Source organism: Chanos chanos, chromosome 10 (assembly GCF_902362185.1).
Source record: "Chanos chanos chromosome 10, fChaCha1.1, whole genome shotgun sequence".
NCBI classification, from domain to species: domain Eukaryota; kingdom Metazoa; phylum Chordata; class Actinopteri; order Gonorynchiformes; family Chanidae; genus Chanos; species Chanos chanos.
The window spans coordinates 13,372,948-13,394,037 of record NC_044504.1 but is presented as its reverse complement, the minus strand read 5'-3'; the positions used below and the strand labels follow the sequence as shown (position 1 = coordinate 13,394,037).

General features: G+C 38.3%; 1 protein-coding gene across 1 annotated transcript in view; it reads left to right on the top strand.

The window, feature by feature from the left end:
- The first annotated feature begins 8,717 nt into the window (after positions 1-8,717).
- The window catches only part of kif6 (kinesin family member 6), a 72,083-nt gene continuing 59,710 nt past the window's right edge, over positions 8,718-21,090 (top strand). Inside the window, exons 1-5 of the mRNA XM_030787370.1 lie at positions 8,718-8,777; positions 10,864-10,973; positions 12,552-12,626; positions 17,199-17,346; positions 17,448-17,557. Of these exons, the coding sequence (XP_030643230.1) occupies positions 8,718-8,777; positions 10,864-10,973; positions 12,552-12,626; positions 17,199-17,346; positions 17,448-17,557 (503 nt within the window). The remainder of the gene's footprint in view (positions 8,778-10,863; positions 10,974-12,551; positions 12,627-17,198; positions 17,347-17,447; positions 17,558-21,090) is intronic.

Genomic DNA, 21,090 nt, shown 5'->3' with positions numbered 1-21,090 from the left:
ATCTTGTTTTGTAAGATCAGTCTACAAAAATACATGTCAATTTTTATCCCATTTACTGCAGATTTCATAAGTCAACAAATAAAAGCTCCTAGTTTGCCTTAAGACAAAAATAAACTTGCACATGCTGCTCCCTAAATGAACCTTATTGAAGTGATAACACTGGCAAAGAAGGTTATTGACAGGCATCTTGATGCTGCCAAGTGCTATGAAATGCTAGAAGTAGGCTATATTATTCTAATTTCAAAAAGAGATTCTCTATTGTCTTGGGTATATAGGTACAGCAATCCATCAGATGTCTTGGAATGGCTAAATGCTCCTGTACAGCAGCACAAGTTTCCTTGAGTGAGAATTCCATCACCAAGACACTAAAGGGTAAACCTGATCAGAGACATGATTAAGGCCAGATTTATCAGGGGACAGTGCAATTCGACCACAACTCCTTGGACTACTCGGCGATCCTGACAATGTACAAAACAAGTTTCATAAGGTTCATACACTGGAAATACAAACAACAGCACTTTGTCTAGAGGGAGGAGTCAAACCCATGTCTGAGAATGGAACTCTGCTCCAAAATGCACTCTGTTCTTTCCCAAAAGAAGCACTGGGCTGTGTTCAGCGGGATTCCAGCCTGAACAGGAACACACCGACGGATTACAAGTCCAGCATCTTAATCACTTGGCCAAAACTACCAGACAAACTAACCATGTGACAGATCAAGAACACTGTTTTGGAGCATAAGAAAGCAAGAACGCCACCATAAGTTGGCATGACTCACTGTGCTGAAGGAAAACTTTTTGTTAGAAGTGCATGCATATATATATATATATATATATATACATATATATATATATATATATATATATATATATATATATATGTAGATGTATGTATGTACGTATGTATGTGTATGTATATGCGTGCGTGCGTGTGTATGTGTGTGTGTGTACTGACTGGAAACATTTTTCATTCCACAATAAGCTAACAAGCTAAAACTCAACCTCTTGAAGGGAATGTAAAAAATATTCTTATTCACTTATGCTTTGAAATAATGACAAAATAGAACTGGCAAAAGCAATGTGACAAATGATGTAACATGGTTGGTCTTGCAAAATACTTTGATGGAAAAAGATTTTCCCAGTGGCTATTTCTTTCAGCTTGAGTTTTTCTGAACCTCTGATCCCTCCAATATCACTGGTGATATTTTAGAGCGAACACCGGCTACCACCCATGTCAGAGAGAGAGAAAAATGAGTGTTCTCTGGCCACTAGTCTATTCCACATGTCAGTTTAAGTTTTACTCTCTCCAGATCTCCCTTTGGTTTCCATCCATTTTCTTCCATTATGACCTGTTTTTGCTTTCTAAGTTAGGGGGGGTACACAAAAGTGTCATCCAAAGTGTTTCTGTGAAGTTAAACATTTGTCCAGGCTCTCACAGCAATACACAGTAATTTCACACTGACTGCAGCACATCACTTCAATTCAAACCATGAAAGCCTTCAGAAGGAATTCACAGGATACATATACATGCCAGTACACCTCAGTTAAGCAGAGACTTAAGCCCTCAGTCTGGAATAGCAAAAACACTCCTTATACATGAATACAGATCAACTCTGACAGCAGAGCTTAACTGATATTAGATTAAAAGCACATTTGTCAGGCTCTTCTATCTTCTTTTAACAATACTTCCACAGCCAGTTATCATTTACCATCCACACATTCTCACAATAAAGAGCTCTTCATCAGGTTTTGTCCTGTTAACAACAAATTGGTATTTATACGCATACTTGTGCATTCTATTTAAGTTAACATCACACTTTGATGGGACACAGTGTGTCTGACATGGCCGGGTAGATAATTCTTTATTTAGATGACATAATCCAAATCAACCCTGATACTGAAAAAATGTCAATAGCCAGACATAGACAATTGATTGCTTTGGTTACTGTTGCACTGATCTGGCTTAACTGGCCCGTTTAACTATGAATTCTTTCTGTTGCTGTTGAATACATGTATGTGAATGATAAAGAGCATGAAACTGACTCTCTAAGACAGTCTGAGCCTTTACCCATATAAAGAGTAAAAATTGAACACTTTGTTAATTTTTCAGTTAATAAATAAATAAACTTAATCTGACAATGTCTTTCAGAGATTTAAACGCAAAGACTTTTAGGTTTAAGTGGAAATGAGCAGCTAGTTAGAACTCTCACATAAAGCTCACATAAGACAAATAATTAGGCTGGTGAGAATGAAAATGTGAATTTTTACATACATCAAAACCTTAAAAAAAAAAATAAAAAAAAAACAGGAGCCACACTGGCTGCTTTGCAACATTTGGCTTTTCATCTCAGTCTTTCTTTCTTTCTTTCCTTCTTTCACTCAAATATCCTTTTTCTCTTCTCTGGGCTCACCCTTTGTGACTGGGCACATAGAAAGTGTTACCATGGCCTGTGGGCCTTCTAACCAAGGCATGCTATTTATACCCTACAGTTAAGGGTGGTTAGCACTGGGCTCCACACTTCAGGCTCACTCTCCAAAGCCATCTGCATTTGAGTGCCAAGGAGGAGAGCCACCCAGCCCTTGTCTCTAAATCTGTACCAACTGGCATCTAAGGATCAGTAATGGGGATGAGCAACGGCCAGTGAACACACATTTACACTGTTTTACTGTGATATAGCACTCTGTATTACTGAGTCTGTGAACATTTCAGCTGAACTATTTGTGACACAACTGTACCATAAGCTTGCCAAAACAGACACCATATATGATAATAGTAATTCAGTCAAAGCATATGTCCACTTGGGAGAAGATCAATCAGGATGTTGCAGTCAAAAATATTTCTAAATTCACTTCTGGATCAACTCAGTTTGTTGTATGCTCATGACCCAGCTATAATACACCCGGTATTTCCGCTCAGCACAAAATCTGACTGTAATATTCTGGTAGGACTATAGAAACATGATCTGTAATTGAACCTGGTAACAAACCCCAAACTGGTCAGAGGACTATTTGCACAGGTGTTTTTCATTGCATTCCACTGATTAAACAGAAGGACTGGGACACTAACATGGGAGGACCTGATATAATGTCCATTACACAGTAGAATTCTGAAATCCTCCACTAAGAGCACTTCTATAAAAGGAAATGGTATGCATCTCAAATCCTTGGCAAAGCATTTCATGCATGTTACAAACTTTGCCTTGTGTTTCCATCTTATCAAAATGTTATCAAAAGAGTACTGAGATGTTCTGATTTTGTACAGTTTGATGAGGCAATAGTGTTTAGATGTGTAAGACAATCCAAATAACTGAATTAGTGTGCATTGTACATTCACACATTGGACTGAATTCTAAAGTGGTGAATTGTAAATGGAGAATTAAATGTTCTTGCCTTTCATTAGAAAACCTTTTGTTGGAATTTTTTTTTTTTTTTTGGTGTAGTCGTGAGCTTACTTTTGTATTATCTGTCAAAGGATGCATTTAATCTTTTGTCTACAAACTTGAAATGCAATTCTAATATGTAAGGAACGCAAAAGAAGTCACCTGTGCGAGTTCGTGTTAATGTGTTGCATAATATAACATAACCCAGACTTTGGAGAAAGGCGTACAACTGAAGTTCCACAGAATTCTCTGACACATAGCAGGAGCTCAAACTGAGATAAGAGTGACTCATCATCTGAACTAGTACTACACAGGAACAGGACCTTCCGATATATCCAATAGCACATACAACTTAAACTCATGGTCACTGTCATATCATTTGGATGCTGGTTTACCAAGACACTCAAGTCACATGTCCTGTGCAGTTGCTAGGATAAGTATGTGTCTTTTTGGTGTGGTGAACCCAGTGACCAATTTGCAATGCTTGTCACATAAAAAGATCTCTCTTTGTGGCTCTACGGAAAGATGCTGCCCACTAGCAATCATCTCCAAGTTTTGTGGCCACCATTGACTTTAGTGGTGATGCTGAATCAAAACATTAATGACAGACTATCACTGGGGAACTCCTGGACTGGAAGGCTTAACCACCAACCCTCTCAAATGTCTATATCTGATGTTTCATCTTGTGCTGCTCTGTAATAAAAAATGTTTAGAGTATAGCACCAAAGGAATGGCTGTTTGAAGAAGAAATGTTTGAGATAGCAGGTGGGACTGATTACATTTGAAAATAGGAATATTTCCCAGCAGTTGTTATACTTTCACAGTAAATTGTTAAGGAACTTACTGAACTAGACGGTTTCAGCAAATCAGAATGACATCTTTACAGCACAGTGTAAAAATTCACAGTTTGTAACCCTCAGTCATTCATGATTATGATTTAATGAAACTAAGGCTTTGAGTTTGATCTTTCATATTTCTTTACAATACAATATCAAATGGAGATCCAAAGTTTACAATAATCTTTTCATCTGAGAATCACAGATAGTAAAAAGGTCTGTCCAAAAATCGGAGCTCAGCCAATCAAACACTCAAAGCAAAGTTGTCATACCATAACCAGTCAGTGCAGTGCTAAGTCTCTAAAACTTGGCACGGCATACTAAAAAAACGAGTTTGTGCTTCCCCTAATCAGTTTAATAGAGCAATGTTTGTCTGCTGCTTTTCAGTCACTCCATCTCCCTTAGAGTGCACATGTTGAGGCAAAACTTTCAAATGCATTGGGAAAAGTCACTCATTTCTTAAGATTTTCAGCCTTATATTGGGTAATCCTTGTACAGATTTCTGACAGTAATATTAAATACATCACTCCTATCATTATCTCTTAATGTGGTATGTAAAAGGACAAATCAGCTTCCTCTCTGACCTCTGCTGTCAAAGCGCAACTAGCGGATGATTCATCGGTCTGGGTGTGTGGATGGAAAGTACCCTTTTTGGACTATGTGTGTAGTGAATTTGGTGGTTTCGGTGACTGACAGACATGACTTAGTAACCTTTGCAGGTCCTTAACTCTTGTTGTGGAGGCTATAAAATCAATAGCTGACTTTTTCAATAAAAGGCAGTTACTACCTTGCAGCCAAATGCCACAGCTCAAGCAAAACAGCACTGAGGGACACACTGAGATTAAAAAAAAAAAAGGATATGAAAACTGCTATCCCTCTCTTGTCAACCCAGCAATATCCGGCAAGGCCTCATGTCTCATGGGAGTGAAGACAAGGACACTTAAGCTCTCCATCACAGGCTTCCTTGTATAAGTTATGTATTTTATTTCTGACTTAAACTGGCTGTTATAACACCTGCTATAAAACTGTGATGTCACTGACACATAAACTCCACTACCAGTGCTGAAATTACATTACGCAGGAAAGAAAGAAGTCAATTTTCTGCTTAAGATAAGTTATAAGCTGAATAACACTACTTTACTTTAACTGAATCAAACCGCATAGAGAAGATTCCTCAATTGCTCAATAGCTGATAACCCTGTTCCAAGTTCTGTCACAGTCACCCTGCATCTAGTCTGATAGGTTTCACTTGCTGTTTTGAACCCGGTTCAGTCACTGCTTTTCAAAGGACAAAAGCATGAAGAGCCCAGGTGTTCCACATCACTGAAATGCATGACAGATTTAGCAAAAGATATAAAGAGAGTAAGACAACTGCAGGAAGGGCTGCTGATACAAGATTTTCTTCTCTATTATTACAACAAAAGCCATGCAAAACATTACCACAGAATATACAAATGCATTCATGGTTACATAAGAAGTTCCCATGAAACTATGTTGACTCTGATGAGCTTTCCACTGTCCTGTATGGTCAGTATCAATGATGGAGAACCGCACAAGACTGACTGTGGGAAATACACTGTTATGCTACAGCATCACACAGAGTTACAGTTAAAACTGACTGCCGCAGTCAGCTCTGATGCTTGTGATTGTATAATAGAGGGTTTCTCCCCGACAGCACAGCTGCATGCTGAACCAGAGGAATGCGGGACTACATTCTTTTTGAATTAAGGGAGCAAATTAAACATATTGGTGCATTCTGATCCCTCACAGTGCTTTTAAATGGATGATAAGAACAGTATAGAACAAGCCAGTCATCCGTAGTGGAAGTACTGGGCACAGCCTGATATTCGCTGAGGTGATCTTTTGAGGAGAATGTCTGTTTGGTAAATATGGCCTAATGTTAAGGATACCTTTAAGCAACACCGCACTTTTATTCAAATGCAGTCAGTCTCAAGATGATGGAAAGACTGAATGCAGAGTAATTTTTTTTTCTTCTGAAAGATTTCTAACTTTTTGCCTAAATATAATATTTCAGTAAGCAGATTTATAGCATCAAAAAACTGCACTGCCAGTCTGCCCTTTTTTTTTTTTTTTTTTTGAAAAAGCTCTTGAAATATTTGCTCTGGACAGACAGCGTTTGTCTGAGGGCCAAAGTTAAATAGCTACGCAAAGACGTACAATTTTAACTGAGAGCTATATGAATCGCTTCTTGTTATCTTTAGAGGCTCTCAAATGACACTTGGCATCAAGTGGAAATCGGATAGAGAGCCTGTAAACACATGCTTCAGTCACACATACACATACACATACACAGACACACACACACGGAAAAAAATGCATGAAATTCCTTATACACACACACACACACACACACATATATATATATATATATATATATATATATATATTTTTTTTTTATAGTAGACACACACACACATATAAATATATACACACACGTGTGTGTGTGTGTGTGTGTGTGCCTGTGTGTGCATATATGTGTGTGTGTATAATAACAAATTAAGAAGTGCTCCAGGCATGCTCACTAGCAGTCTACCAACTCTGATTTTATAAGTAACTGCCCTCTGTTGCTACTAAACATAAGTCTTAAGAGAGGGAGCGGTGTGGCCTTGTGGGTCACCCATGCATTCCACACTGGTATATTTGTGCAAGCTACACTTAGCTCTTTTTCCACAAGCCCATGAGGGTTTTAGACTCTTCTGTAAGTACAAGTAACTCTTAGCACATACTCCTTTTTGCTGGCTAAACCACCCAAATACATGTGACATTCAGTCAAGTCAATGCGTTGCGAGTGTGACAGCTCACACTTTCTCAGATCATTTTCAAAATGGTTTAAAATACTGTATTTAAACTACTCCTGGCCTCTCTTACAAATACTGAATTATTTGCAATAACTTCCTATCCTAATGCCAAAACATCAATTATTCATGCTGATGGCTGATTATGACAAAACAAACCAATAGAACAGAAATCATACCTGAGAACTGTTCCTTCTATTGTCAGGTCCTCCTCTTCTCAGTCAAGCTACAGTCATGGGCCTTTTGCAGCAGTTCAGTGCTGTGCGGGTATACAGCCCAGATAGTGTGTAACAAGACTACAGAGCAGGACAGAGACATGTGTCCTCAGTGTACTGTATTTCTGATGCTGTCACCGACATGTTCCCTGACTGAAATGGGATCTCTAGGTTCTGTTTACTAATCAAGTGGCCTAAACTGAGACTGGAAGTGTGTGCGGAAGAGAACACAACACATGCACTGCCTCCTTAGATCTGACTCATTAGCTTAGATCACAAGCTTAACTTTACTCCCTCACTGTGTATCTTGTGCAATATTTTAAAATGAAGGAAAGGGAAAGGGAAAGAGTCTGAGCATGAACTCTAAATACCTGCAGTTCAATTAAAGTCCAATAGATGGAGCTCAAGTGGGTGACTGAACATAAACATCCAATAACATATTTACAAACACAGGTGTAACCTGCACTGAACAGGTTACGCACTGATATTATACATAGGCAACACTAAAGGATATAAAGGATAATACCCATAGACTTCAAATGTGGTTTCACCCCACAAATGACTGAGCTATCTCAAATGTATCCTGTGTATTAAGGAAATACTCAGTTCTGAATCGAATAAACTCATAAACTCCAACATTCATATGTGTTTAATTAAAAAAAAAAAAGAAGAAGAAGAAACAGACAAAAAAAACAAAAACAACCTTGCCTCCCAAGGGAGACTAGGCAAGATTTTGTATTAAATGCCAAACATTTTTGTGAAAAAGCTATGGTAATGAAACAGGTTAAATACATGCTTCTGCATCTGTGAAAGGGAAGTGATGTCATCTTCATGTTGCAGTAAGTAAGAGCTTTGTTATGAACTAATAAATATGCCCAGCAAATGTGATACCGCAACTGAGTTTAAAGGAAAGGCCCAAATGGAAGATACAACTTTGAACTGTTGTTGATCATTAAAACAACACCAAATTTCCTCTATGGCAAATCAAAAGTTGAGCAAGCATTTCATTGGGCTCTCCGAAACAGAATCTCATAAAAGAAGAAGAAAAAGAAGAGGAAGAAGAAGAAGAAGAAGAAAGGGGAAAAAGTAGCCTAAAAATCAAATCAAATAATAAAAAGAAACTCAGTAAAGGTCAATACAAATTGAGTACAGTTCTATGTTTCTGTGTGAGATTGCTTTTGCCCCTCACCCTAATGAGCACTGTACACACATATCGTAAATAAGAAAAGTTCAACGGTACTAAGATTTCTTACATAGAGGGCGGCCTGTAACGACGTTCGAAGCTTCTGCCCAAACGCATGAAACGTCTATCCACTGTTGTATACGTCATTTTCAACGTCAGTACGTCGCCTAGCAACAACCCCAAACAGGAATTCAATTAAAGTAAATGGCGTTGAAGTGAAGCAGCAGCACAAAATGAGAATCCGTTTTAAAAGTAGTTTGTGAAGCCAATAGCTCTTGTATAAATGTGATAATGGTCAAGCAGTCAATTCAGATCTTTGCTCGAGTTAAACCGACATCGGAAAGCACATCGGTGAGTCTTTAAGGAAATTTCCCTTCGACCGTATGTATCCCCATTCAGCACCTGATTTGCGGCTGTCTTGCAGTGTTCAAAATCAAACCACCTGCCCCGTTAGTTTGATCAAAGAGGCTTTGTTGAGGACAAAGGGAAGAAAAGAAGCATGAGGAAAAAAAATATCATAACGTAATATGCTAAACTTACAAAGTCACGAGATCCTTATGTCATTTTAGTGGAACCACAAATAACCAGCCTGCTTTTTTTTTTAGCAGGTTCAGCTGACTAAACCAACTGGCCAGCGTTTTCTCGACCACAGCTGGACTCATAGAAATTATAGTTTACAACATTTCCTGTTACGTTCAGCCTCATTCCTAATGTTTAATACAAAAATTCTGAATACTTTTAGTACAGAGAAGTTGAATACAGTACCTTGGGGAATTACTCTTCTGATTTCTCGGCTGAACAGCCTCCAAACCTTTTTTTTTTGTGTCGTGGCCAACCACCCTGTCCCTCGTAGTGACTGAGTTCCTATGGCAGAAAGTGTAATCAACCGTGCCCACTTTATGAAAATTGGCATGCCTATAAACGGTAACGCCAGTATACCATACACTGTTTTGGTGTAACGCCACCACCAATGTAACATTATATATTTTATTTACCTTTTGATCCTCTAAGAAATTCTTATGCGGCATTGGGTGAAAGCTTGAACTATACTCAACTCTTGCCACGCCATGGGTTCAGTCTAGTGCCCTGTGTTTAATTAGTCATATAAGAAAACATATAAGAAAACTAGAAACTAATTGTACTGTTTAAGTGCTGTGTTATTTTTAGTATGAACAGTGATTTACAGTGAAAGACTCTGCTCTCCTGTACCAGTGTTAAATCACTAAATATGCTCTGTTCCCAGCTCACACTAGCACAAAGCATCCTCCCACTCTATCATAGAAACATCTTTGGAACTGGGTTTTTATGTCACTTCATTCTTACTATACATATTGATCACAGTCTCACACATCCTCTGTCATCAAACCAGCAGAAGTGTAAAAAAAAGGGGGCGAGGGGTGGGGGGGGTCTGATTACTTGAATGCACCGGACAATTTCTCGGAATTTGGAACCATGCTTTTGTCAGTGTAAAGTGTGCATACAGTCCAATGATATATTCCTATGGTGCTGCCAAGAGGCCAGTATTAAGGCCTGGCTGTCTTCATTTCGGCTCGCAGCAGCATTTACACATTATGTTTGACCTCCCTTGAATATGTGCTTGCTGTTTTTAGTTGGTTTTGAGTTCACGAGGTTGCATGCGTGGCCACAGCTGTTGTTTAACATCCAAAGGTCTCCTCTTCAGAAGAATACAGCACACGTAATTCAGATGAAGGAAACTCAAAGGAGTGGAGCAGTTCTTTCCAAAAAATACTTAAACAACATTATGTCTGGTAATCATAACCAAATGAAGTTTAATGGGATCATAATGAGATCTCACAGTGTGTGTCAGTGATGCTTTTGCATTGGCTGATCCTTAGAGGCACAGAAACAGAGGCACATCTCAAACTCTGAGATTACTTACACCCCTGAGAAATATATTTTGTAATTGTCTTAATCTGTAACTACAGTACATAGGCTGAATTAGGTTTGCCTCAGTTATCCTTTTGTGGTCACTTGATGATAGCATGCTGTATTTATTAAGAGAGCCCAAGACTGTTTTTAATGGCTAATGCAGAACATAGGTTTTGGATGCTGTTAAGATACGCATCACAAAGAGTTTTCTTTATGAACATTTTTTTTTCTCAGAAATATCTAGGTATAAATGTTACAAAGTAGGTTCCTTCAGTTCACAAATGTCTAAAATATTTCCTCCCTTGTCACACACAATAACCCTGGTGGACTTTTAGATCAGCAGTAGTTCACTAAGATGTCCCTTTCGCTAGTCCAGACAGCTGGATTATGACAGGATGTTTAATTTCGCATTAATTGCATTCATATGTTTCTCTTTTAATCAGTCAGTTAGCTGTTTACACACAAATTATTACAGCAGTGAGAGAGTTCCGGCATGTTCTTGTCTCTTAAATGTGGCGGCTTTAAACACATCAACAATCTTTTTCAGGTGTATGCTGTGGAAGATAAAGAGCAGGGTTGTAACCACTTGGAGTTTGTGGTTCCCAAGGACTTAGCGCATGGCTTCATTAACAATAAAAGGGAACGGTACAAATTCAGGTAAAGAAAATTTGCGTTTTATTGGATCATATACTTTGCAGATGGGCCTTTTGGCAAGATAACATCCACAAAGCTTTCATATTCTTAATTGTCTCTGAAATGTTGCAACATCTGTTTCACTGTTTTTGTGAGGACAGCAGTACTTAACCTTTGGGCAGGACTCAGCTTCATTGTTGAAGGCCAAGTTCACAGTTCAGACTAGCATTGCTGGACACGGGGAGAAGCATGCCAACCATAAAGACTATGGCAATGTAGTATAATTAGTTCTTCATAATGATCAGAATCAATTGGAAGCATTTATAGAACTGAAAGAGATGGACACAAGGGAATATCCTAGGCTCAATAAATTATTCATTCATTTATTTTGATTACTGTTGTGGTTATTTTGTTCCTTTCTGGGGGGGAGGGGGGTGCTGTCAATGAATTTCTTGATTGCCTCGAGCAACCCTAATAGACGAATTGTGAAAAACACATGTCAGACACTTGCCTAAATTTAACCTATTCATCATCTTAGAAAATATTATCATCTTAGAGAAACTTTAAAATGTTGCAGACCAACAATACTGTAAAGGTTGAGAGTCCTGAAATCTTATAAGCCTTAGGAAATCATATCACATACTGTACTTTTAACAGAGATACTGTTTTACTAACCCCTGTAAGAAGACTGAAAGAGGGAGTTTGCTGCGATGTTCATTTGGATAACAGATCTCAGTAGCTAAATCCCATTGCCTTTGGTGGAGGTACAAGAGAACCAGTAGAAACCAGCTCTCTCTCTTATCAGTGTGGGTGGCCTAGAAAATCCTGTGGGAGCTCCTGGTGGGAACCAATTGTTAACCGTGGGGCTTTGACAAAAGTCACATACTCTACCTCACAATTTGGTCTTTCAAATGACTGGTAACCTGGCCACCACCTTTCCATTTTAATGCTCTTACGTAGTGTAAATTCCTGTGCATGTCAACAGCTGCTGCATCATGCAAATGATGTCCTGAAAATTGGTTACATGTTAGGTGACTCGCCATTTTATGACAAATATTTCATGACATAAGGAGAGAGCAGATTGAAATGATTGGAGAAAACAGATTCAGAATGTTCTGGAATAACACTATGCCTCTGTTGCTGCTTCAGATGTGGAACAAAAAGCTGCTCATGTTTTTGGGAGCATTGTTAATTCTGAGTTCAACAGAAAATGGTGTTTCAGCATAAGTAATATTGAACTTTCCTCATCCTAAAGAAAAGATTCAGATTCAGTTTTAAGAGCTGTCCAAACAAAACTAAAGCCAAACTTGAAAATAAGATAAATGGAAAAAGGGGCTTTAGACATTGATATGTGCATCATAATCACTCATAAAGTAATATGGTGTCTGGTATGACATTTAGACATTTAGATTGTGTCTGTATAATATACAGATAAAAAGACAAACGCTATGACTGATGCATCCAAATGTCAAAAAGCAATTGGCCTCTTTATGAGGCCAAGAGCTGATTTTTTAAGTAACAGAAGTCAGATCTTCAGTGTGAGTTGTCTGCTATCCAGTTATTGAGTGCATCTTTAAATAAAATGCTTTCCTCCTTCCTTAGGTTCCAGAAGGTCTTTGACCAGGAGGCCAAACAGGAGGAGATATTTGAGGCTATTGCCAAGCCTGTAGCTGACAAGTGAGTCTGATGTCTCATTCTTCACTGTCTGTTTTAATGTCATTAATGTGTGAATAGCTCATCTGGTCTGAAAAATGAGCACAGAAATTAATGGTAATTTTTCCTGTATTCCAACAGTCTTGCATAAGTGCTTAACTTACATTTGCCTCTCATTTTGCCAGTTTTATCATTTTTGTTCATATACTGAACATAATCACATTAGCTTTAGGAAACAGTATCCATGTACTCTTTCTTTTTTAAATTTGTGGCATTTTGTGTTCGGTTCCCTGCTAACATTCAGTGCTAATGCTAATGTTCAGCAGCTCCCTACTAAAGTAAGAGGATCAGCTTAATGAATGCTGATGTAAGAAAAATGAATAAATGAACTAAAAACATACAAGTAAATACAGGGAGAAGCAGAGAAGAGAACGACTATTTCAAAATGTCCTGGTTTCCATCCATCCTGTCTACATAGATGTAACAAGTCCTATTTTCCACTAAGACCATTGGTAATACCAGCTCCAGAACTCTGTTATCAATTATAACAAACAAACAAACAAACACAGTGTAGTTTAAAACAAGCCCTTTAAAATGTCTTGCTGTTGTTTATTTGATTGAATTAAAAAAATATTACCATTATTCACTCATCTCCATTTGAAGTTTGCAGAGGAGCCGCACCCTCTGTGTGGTTTGGAAGCCCTTTAATTACCACGATGACCTTGCATGGGGACAGATTGGCATGAGTGTCATGGTGACCCACCCTCTAATCTGGCCACAGTTCTTTTTTATAGACTTTATGGATTTGTAAATGTTTGAGGAAATGACCATTTAAAGGGTGGAGTAAGGGTCTGTCCCATGCTGATAGACATTTGACGGAATGTGTTGTAATTACCGATGTTCAGCTGCATATTAAATAATTACTTACAAAATAAAGGCCTAAAATCTTGGATAAAATAATAAAATAAAAATAAAGACATACAAATCAATAATGTTATAACACATGCACAGACTGCAAGGAGAAAAATCAAAATTCGAAGTAGTTTCTATGCAGTTATTGTCTGTAGGGTCATTGTCTATTGTTACTGTCTGTAATGTTACTGTGTTTTCGACTTACTGTCTATACTGTTGCTGTCTATAGAAAACTACAGTTTGTTACTTATGTCTTTTGACAGGACACTACTCATTTATCTGTTATCAAGAGTATCACAGAATTAATGACCCCTAAGATGCAGGAGTAGTCTTAAAACAATTAATATATTTACAAAAGAATCATTAATCTTTTGTAATTGTTAGTGCACATATTTCTTACTTATGGACGCTTTGGTTAAGTATTTCAGAGTGTCTTTCTTTTTCACAGTAATTTATGTTGATTGTGTCTTTCACCATGTAGAATGATATTATTTGTGGATTCCATGGAGCCAGAAAGCAATGGAAATAACTAAACCAAACAAAGAAAAAGAAAAAAAAACCAACTCCCTGGATTTCTGGACTCACAACACAACACACTCCAAAATGCCAAACACAATGGCTGAAAATGTCTGAGGGTCACTCCCTTTCACACTGCATTTCCATACCACTTAGACTACACCATAATAAAGCCTGACCAAATAGCAACAAAGTCAAGCTCTGTAAATACATGTTTATCACAGATCATTGTATTTTAAAACACAAACCCTTAAATTGGCCTGACAAAGATAGAACACTGAAAAAAAATACTATAGCTATGCTAAACTAAATTAAGTAAAGGAAAATGAGCAACTTTTTCAAGCCGAACGCCCCCCCCCCCCCCCCCCCCCCCATTAGGATTCAAAGAGTATACATGTAGCATGTCTGTTACATGCTACAGGCAATGTCACGGATTACATTTTGAATGTACAGGTTTCTAGAATGAATAAATTGCTATTAGATTGAAAAGAGAGGGAGCTGGTGGTTCAGGAGTGTATGTTTGAAAGACCTCCTCTGGAACTTCAGATTCGGAGTAAAACTGGCAATGTTCCTATGACTCATTGGTCTTCTGGGCATTCAAACAAGCAAAGCCATTAAATGAGGATATACTGACCCTGCTAATATAACCCATCCCAGGAGTTTTGTATGACGAATGTTTACCATTGTAGGATTTAAGTTGCATATTCCCATATCTGCATTTAACACAATGCTGTTAAAGAAAGTTCCTACCATCATGCTCATTATTACCAAAGCTTATCAGTCTTATCAAGTTTTGTTGTCATTTCAAAACAGATAAGGCTGCAGGACGCAAAAATAATATGATATGAATTTAGATGGCCTCATGAGCTTTGTAACATAAGCATGATTTAACTGTATTTCATTTGATCAGAGCCTGTTTCCTTCATCTATTCTCTGTCTTTCTTTTTCCTCCCTTCTGTCAGTGCCCCCTACGGCTTGTTTTGTTTCTAGTTCCAACATTGACACATAACTGGGTAATCTGGGTTTTCCATTATGTTTGCAATGAATACATGGTCAGGGTACTGACCTTTTGGGAGTTTCTGACTTAACTTTTAAAGAAATCTTGTCGGGGTCAGCTTTTCAATAGACATTTTTTCTGCTCTCTCATTGACTGCTACATATCTGTAGGATGAATTGGCCAGTACACCTGGCTTAGACAGCTGATGAGTCACAGACAGTCCTACATGTTGGTACTGCCCTTCATTTGATCCACATTTTCATCTTGAGTTGGGCAGCACTGACTCAACACTGGCCAGTCTCTGCTTAATGCTGAACATCTTCCAAAAAACTTTATAGAGGTTTTCTGCATTTGTTGTGCCTGTATATTCCACAGCTTGGACATTCCTGGATGTTGGTTGTTTCCATTCTTTGGTAATTCACTTGTTCTCAGTCATACCTTTGTGAATGTTAAATGGACGCAGATTCCACGTGAATCACCCCCAAGCCCTGTGTGAATCACCGAACCTTCTTCTCTGTTTGAGCAACTTTTTACCCCATCCCTTAATGTTTTTCATCTGTTTATGTCATGTTTGTTCACATCAGGGTTTGTTGACCCAGCATAGGCCTATTATTAATTTGGAGGAAATGCTATTGAAATGACTTCACCTCCCCTGTATATCCCAATATAACCAGCCACCACAGACCATCATAATCACTGAGCTGTGCTGAGGTGTGTCAGAAAAAATGGTTAACATTGCTGCTATTTTTACGAAGAATGCTGGGCAGCTCCTATACACCAGATTAAAACACACACACACACACACACATACACACACACACACACACACACACACACACACACAGAAATGAGCTGCCATGGCTTCAAGGTGTTGCACTGAAGTTGTGAATGCAGTATTTCTTGCAGTTTGAGAGATTTTTCTGAGATTGGTCTGATTTATTAGGATTACCCATATTTTGGGGTACGGTCTAAGCGTTTTATTAAAATCCTGTGCTTTTTCAGAAAAGCTTTAACATTCTTTCAACTCCATTAAACACAGAGTTTTATATGACTGAAAACAGGAAAGAAACACAATTCTAAATGTTTTGGCACGTCACATAGGCTAGAAAAGAAAGAGCTTACTTTAAAACCCAAATACAATAATCAAACAATACTTAAAGTTAGTGTTACACAGATATGAAAGATGAAATGTCTGTTTAATGAGTCTTGTGGTTATGCTTTTCTCTCCTTTACTGAGAGAGGAGACCAGCGCCACTGTCTAAAGAGTGGCAGGCAGTTGTCTGGTGTGGTTGGTTTCATGTCTTTAGTTTTAAGAGAGAGGAGAAGAGTGGCCTAGTGGCCTGGATAAAACAGAGGGTCCGAGATTCCAAAGCAGAGTCATTATTCCCCTCAAAGTGTAGATCCTTCAGCTCCACTGTAGTATATGCTCCATTTTCTCTACTACTTAAAGCTGAAGTCTCTCCTTAGGCTGATACCACATTTGGCATGGTACAACCCAAATATTTCTGCAGTCCTTATGGGTATGCAGTCAAGTTAAGCGCAGATCATGTTTCCACAATGTTGTGCTGCATACGTGGTAGCTTTTCCACAAACTCCATTTGTTTAGGGCTCCAGATATGCTCTGCTTCACACAGTCATATGTTTGTTGCCATTGCAGTGGGTTCCGAGGGATGGTTAGAGGTCCACTTTGGGATTTGTAATGTCAGATTTTATTGAGTCAGCTCTTGAGATTTGTATATGGTGTCAGCAGTTTCTCAGGTCATCTTTCCCTTCCTTCTCATTCATGTATATGTCTCTCGAATAAGAAAGAATCCTCAAAGAAAGAAAACAAATCTTTTAAGTTGGTATTAGGGACATGATCATGAAAGTGAATTGAAGAGTATCTTTTTCATCACTGTTATCACACATTCTTATCATATTTTCTGCTCATATCAGGGTTTGGGTGGGTGTAGGATATTCTGACCTCTGGTGACAGCTTTCTGAGAAATGCATGCATAGTTTTAATGAACTCAAAAAACGACTGATGAAGTGTAATGGAAGTGATTGATATTTAATGATATGTTTTCCCACACTGTCAGTTGACACTGTTTGGTGAGGAAATCAATTAAGAGTGCATGAGAGGTTTCAGTAGTTGTATAGAGCAGATCCTTATATTTTCCATTTGTCAATAGTGTGTTGGCAGGTTATAATGGCACTATCTTTGCTTACGGGCAGACGGGAAGCGGAAAGACATTCACAATTACAGGAGGACCTGAACGCTACAGCGATCGGGGCATCATTCCGCGCACTCTCTCCTACCTCTTCCAGTGCTTCAAGCAGGTAAGTCTGTATCTGAACAGATGTCTCTAACAGATTCTTATTAAAAAAAAAGGGTAAGATTGTAATGAAATGCCATCTGTTGATGTTTGGTATACTTGCAGGATAACAGCATGGTGTATACAATGCACATATCTTACCTGGAAATCTACAATGAAATGGGATATGATCTATTGGATCCCCGGCATATGGCATCCAGATTGGAGGATTTACCGTTAGTAGTCTCCCTCTCTCTCCTTCTGTGTCTTTACTGACACACAAAGTGTAAGTTAGGCTTAAACAATCAAAACCCCTTTCTGGTATAACTTGAGGGCCATACCATTTTCCCCAGTAAAACTAGTTTAAGTAAATGGAAGCGAAGCAATCACTCTTTATAGGCCACTGACTATAGTGTCAATTTACTTTCAGTGCTTACACTCTTTATAAAGTTACTGTTTAGCGAGGTTTTTTTTCTATAATGTTACTTTTTATAGACTGACCGACTATAGAGTTACTGTCTGTAGTGTTCCTGTGTACTGAGCTACTTACTTCTATACTTCTACTCTTTATGGCTCCTCTCCATACCGCTACTCTCTACAGTGTAATACAAAATATCTTCCAATCAAAGGCCCTATGAGTGTTCACAGTAAAATGTAGTTAAAATAAATGAGACTGATTATACATTACGACTCAGAAACATGCAGGTTTGACTTTAGCGTGCCTGCATGCCTTCAGGCAAGGCTGTATACACTGGACTGATTCGGATGGATAAGACGATATCTGACGTAGTCATGGACAAAGGAATTTTCATTTATTTATGCCTGTGGGCTGGAATTTATTCTGAGCTCTATTTCTTTCTCTTCTGTTTCTTTCTTACTTTTTACCCACCTAGGCTCCCTCCCACAGTGGTTTTCAATCTCTCCTTTCCCTGTGTTCTCTTGTCCTTTTCTTGTGTGACTGAAGGATTTAATGTGGATCACTGATCTGTTGATCCATCTGTTCTCTGTGTTTTCGTTATTTACTGTCCTCTTAACATTCATTCTCCCTTGTCTTCTCTCTTCTCTCTCTGGACATCTACCTCAGAGCCCAAAGACGTACAAATTACAGAATGCTGAAAATAGACAATGTTCACTTTTGTGCTTGACTTTCAAGGGAAAACTCTTCTCTTTTTCTCTCTACTTATCTCATTCTCTCATGTATACGCCCTCTTTTAACCCAAACAGCTGTTTCTGGAAAGTTTACATGTTACTGTTGTCCCATAACCAAAATCAAAGTGCAGCCATGGGACTCTGTCCTCTGGTTCAGATTTCCAACTCCTTCAGACTAATAGCCTGCGCCCGAGTCTTCTAATTTGAATTGTGTGGAGGCTTTGTTTTTGCCTTCCATCAATTCACTTTACTTGTATGTTTACTGTATGCTGGTTGGAGACAAGGGCATTAAGCAATAAATACACTACATCCAGTTTTCAGTGCTATTTCATTGTTTGTTTGTTTTTTGTTTGTTTGTTTTTAGGGGTTTTTTTTTCTAATAGTGCTTATAAATCAAACTGCTTTTTTTTTACGTCGGCTATCTAGAATTTTGGCTCTATGTTTCACTCATGCTGTCCTAAAACTAAAACAATCTTTTGGTGGCAGTTAGACAGTGTGGAAGCCCAGCACTAAGTTTCATCCTCATCTTTTCGGTCAACAATTGGTTAAGGTGAATGCCTTTGTAAACCGTTCTTGTGTCCTGAGGCACTTAATATGAATGGTAATTCATCTGCTGTTTTTTGAAAAGCAAGAAATTATATGCTATTCAGACCAGCAAAGCTTAAAACTGGAATCATTGAACATGATAGTGATATCAAGGAATGTAACTCCACATCTGCTGTCAGGTTGTTGTTGTTGTTGTTGTTTTTTTTTAATAAAAGCAGTACTTCATAAAGACTCATTGAGATATGTTGGGATTTGAAGAGTTTGGAATAGTAGACGAAGTGGAGGAAAACTTAATATAAATACAGTTATTTTGGATATACACTTTGATAACTTTCTTTTCTGTAGATTTTAATCTACTCTTCTTGACTGTAATATGTTTCGTAATGATGTACTTTAATCAAAGTATGGACAGCGTAAGGATTGGGTTATGGATTATATACTTATCTTTTCATCAATTAGTTATGAATTGCTCCTTTGGGAATGTAGTCCAAAAATTGGTTTATTTTTGCTGTAATGAGATTATTACAGACAAACTGTTAGACGCATCTATTTCACTGTTTAATGGAAGCCACCCCCTTTTTTATTACTAGAACACCATGAAGGCAGTCAAAATGATGAAAAAGTCTTAGCTGTTGTCATGTAAACTCAGAAAGTCTGGATGCATGTGCTGAACAATTGTTTATTAAGTCAAAATCCAAGATCAAAACGGTAAACAGGCCAAGGTTCAGAACACAGTGAACAGTTATATACAGGTAGGAATGGGACTGTAAACAGGAAATTAAACAGAGTCAGTATACAGAATAAACAACAGAAAGATTGGAATAACAAGACTCAGTACAGTCCATGGAATTGAGAGACTTCTCAGTGAACTGAGGAAAAGCAAGGAGTACGTGTACAAGTGACTTAATGAGAACATGAACAAGGAACATGTGTAAGTGATAATCAGATGAGAAACAGAAAGAGCTAGTGGTTAGGAAGCCAGTGAAGCCAAGTGCTGATAGGTCAGAACAGAGGGAGGCGGAAAGACAGGTACCACAACATTTTTACTTATTGCTCCTAGATCAGGGGAGTGTTCCAGAAACCGAGTTTAGTGAAAACTCTGAGTTAGTTAACTTAGAGTAAGTAGTAAACTTCCTAACAGAAGAGCCCTATGGCTTCGTCCCCCAAGCAAAACAAAGCCATAGGGCTCTTCTATTAGGAGGTACACTGCTTGTTCTGAGTTAACTAGGCTAACTCAGAATTTTCACTAAACCCGCTTTCTGGAATACCCCACAGGGCTGCCCAAAAATTTTGGATAAGGATGAGGATAAGGATGTTTTTATTGTCATTCCAGAACATGTTGTACATGAAAGGGAACGAAATGAGGTGCTCAGGTCCCGGCTCAAGTAATAAATGAAGAAAGCACACAATAAAACACCATTAAAAATAAAAATAGAGAATAAAAGTAGGTAAATAATTTAATATAAAAACAGGTAATAAATAAATATATGTATAAAGTGAGTATAAAGTATAAAGTGAGCAGAGTGAGGTAGGAACAGACTATAAAATATAAAATATAACCAAGGTGGCCAAGTGGGCCCAAAGTGCAGCATGCCCTGATATGGAACAATGGTGGTAATGGCAGCAAAATTGTTCAATGAGAGCAGCAGTTGTACAGTGAGAGCAACAATGTACATTACAGGTTGCAGTCTTTTCAGTCTATAAGTGCAATGTAGTAGTAGCAATAATAATAATAATAATAATAATAATAATAATAATGTTAGCAATGATCAGTGAGGTGCAGAGTCTATCAGTCTCACAGCATCTGGGAAGAAGCTGTACCTCAGCCTGGTAGTTCTGGCCTTGATGCTGCGTAACTTTCTGCCTGAAGGGAGGGGGGCAAACAGTCCATTAGCAGGGTGGGTAGAGTACCTCATGATACATGAGGTCTTTTTCCTGCACCTGCTGATGTAAATGTCACTGATGGTGGGTAGACTGCCTGCAATGATCCTCTGTGCAGTCTTTACCACCCACTGCAGCGCCTGTCTGTCTGCAGGAGAGCAGTTACCGTACCACACGGTGATGCAGGAAGTGA